The sequence below is a fragment of the Amphimedon queenslandica genome, unplaced genomic scaffold, assembly GCF_000090795.2.
Source record: "Amphimedon queenslandica unplaced genomic scaffold, v1.1 AMPQUscaffold_12589, whole genome shotgun sequence".
Classification (NCBI taxonomy): Eukaryota; Metazoa; Porifera; class Demospongiae; order Haplosclerida; family Niphatidae; genus Amphimedon; species Amphimedon queenslandica.
Window position 1 is genome coordinate 1 of NW_003547175.1, and position 2,246 is coordinate 2,246.

At 34.6% G+C, this 2,246-nt stretch overlaps 1 protein-coding gene across 1 annotated transcript; it reads right to left on the reverse strand.

Annotated features, from left to right (window-relative positions):
* Window positions 1–769: 769 nt before the first annotated feature.
* LOC109587388 (epithelial membrane protein 1-like) lies at window positions 770–2,233 on the reverse strand. Its single transcript, XM_020003625.1, has 3 exons — window positions 2,131–2,233; window positions 1,620–1,757; window positions 770–1,250 (listed from the first exon to the last, which is right to left on the reverse strand). Exons 1-3 carry the CDS (start codon window positions 2,186–2,188, stop codon window positions 1,000–1,002), a joined length of 447 nt encoding a protein of 148 aa, XP_019859184.1. The 5' UTR covers window positions 2,189–2,233; the 3' UTR covers window positions 770–999.
* Between the last annotated feature and the right edge of the window lie 13 nt (window positions 2,234–2,246).

Here is a 2,246-nt window from a genome sequence, read left to right on the forward strand (position 1 = left end):
TAGGATGAGAGATACAGTATAGCGGGGTTTTTTGAAGATAACAAATTTCGTGAATTTCACAGATTTTTCAAAATTCGCAAGAATAAATTCCTTGAAAATCAATTTAATATGGTACAAGATAGTAGAATAGTGGAATTTCACAAAAATTAATCCTACAAACTTTCGGATATGGGTCATTTGCGAAAATTATTATCCTCAAAGAAACCGCTATACGGTAGAGAGAGGGAGGGGAGTATGAGAGGGCAAGGTTTTAGTAGATTAGAGATTTTATTATTTTATTATTATTAGAGATTTTAGTACAATTATCATAAATTATTTTAGCAGTTTTATTTTGGTAATTGGCCATTCAATTTATTTCCTTTTCCACCTTGATGATGTCACGTTGGTATCATTTATTGTACACACAATTTATTATGACAATGAATAACCACCGCCCACACACCAGGCCTGCCTATGAAGTGTGATAGGAACTATTAGTAGCCTATTATTAAACTGCCGATCAATGCTACATACGATGTATTAACAAAATTGTGGGGTAATCTTGAGAAAGTTAATTAAGTGTTATTATAATTAGCATACCAAAACATCTTATCAATAATAATAATTCTCTCCTGCTACAGGTTGACCACACTATTATAATGTACCTCATCAATCCAGAGGGAGACTTTGTAGACTATTACGGTCAAAACAAGACAGCAGATCAAGTACACGCTGGCATTAGCAATCAAATGCTTAAGTATAAACACAGGAAGTGATGAGAAGCATTCAATTGACTTTCATATAATAATACCATGTAATAATAAAAGTTAATGTTAATGTAAGAGGAATTCATTTCACACACATAAAGAGAATGAGGTAGTATAACAGTAAAAGCAGCACAAATGTCAGAAGAATGAAGGAACCAAGCAGAACATAAAACAAGCAAGAGAAGGGAAATATTATGACAGTTGAGTTTGAACAATGTGAGTTACAGTACAGTGTGCATTGGGTGCTCTCTCTCTAAAGTCTATCATCTTCAGAGTCACTGCTGGACACATCATCCCACTGTGTCAATGGAGCATATATTTGTTGGATGACACTACTTTGAGGTTTCTTGAGTCGATATACACCAGCAAAAACGTAATAAACGACACTGAAGACAACAAGGAAGAACCCGAGCCATCCTATAGAGTATGACCATCCTTGACTGGCTCCTTTGTTGGACTTCAATTCTTTTGTGTACACCAATAGACCAATGAACCACAGGAAAGCTATAAAAATACATAATGTAATGTATAGGTGAAGGAAGTAAGTACAATTGACTAGAATAAGTTACATGTAGGGTAGCTATATCAAGGAAATAAGGGAAGGTATTGGTACACTAAAAGGAGTCCATTAAGACGGAGAGAGATGGATGAAGGATAAAGGATTGAGAGAAGGAGAGAGAGAGAGTAAGGATTGAGAGAAGGAGAGAGAGAGAGTAGAAGGAATTTTATTGCTAAAATCTCGTCATAACAAGATGACATACCATACTGTAGATATACATGCATGTACAAGCATTTGACAACACTATATAAGTGTTATAAATATATGTACATGTACAAGCATTCAATGACACTATAAGTGTTATAAATGGCTACCTTGTATTCCGAAGGCCAGTGCAACTGTGAATAAGAAACGAGGTCTATGAACTATCAATGCAACCATACCAACAGCCCAGCCAATCAATCCTGACATTAATGACATACACAGCATTGCTCTTACACCAATAACAGCACCTGTGAGTCAGTGAAGTACATACAATAAATAAAAGGATATACATAAAGTGACCATAACAATCAGCACTAGTAGTGACTACATGTAGTAGTGAGTGAGTTGGTTTACTAAATAAAAGTTACAAATTATCGGCAGCGTTTTATTTTTATTGTTCTGTATTTTGGTGGTCGTTAGTTTGTCATTATTATTCCACAAAAATTAATCATGAAATTTTTGGACCATGAAAATTTGAAACTACACAGTAATCAGCGATTAGCTAAATATTAAAGACATTAAAATTATCATTTTAGGTCTCTATTAATTGCTATGATTTAAAGGATCATCAGAGTTACTAAAGTAGTAGACCAACCCACTACCCAACACACGTACACTAACCTGATGGGTTTGATAGACCTTGACACTTTGTATTACTACAGTTCTGCCAGAGACCCATGTGACCATTCTCCCCCTAATAACAAAAAAGTCATTTGAAATAGTCTCAATTTGAAATC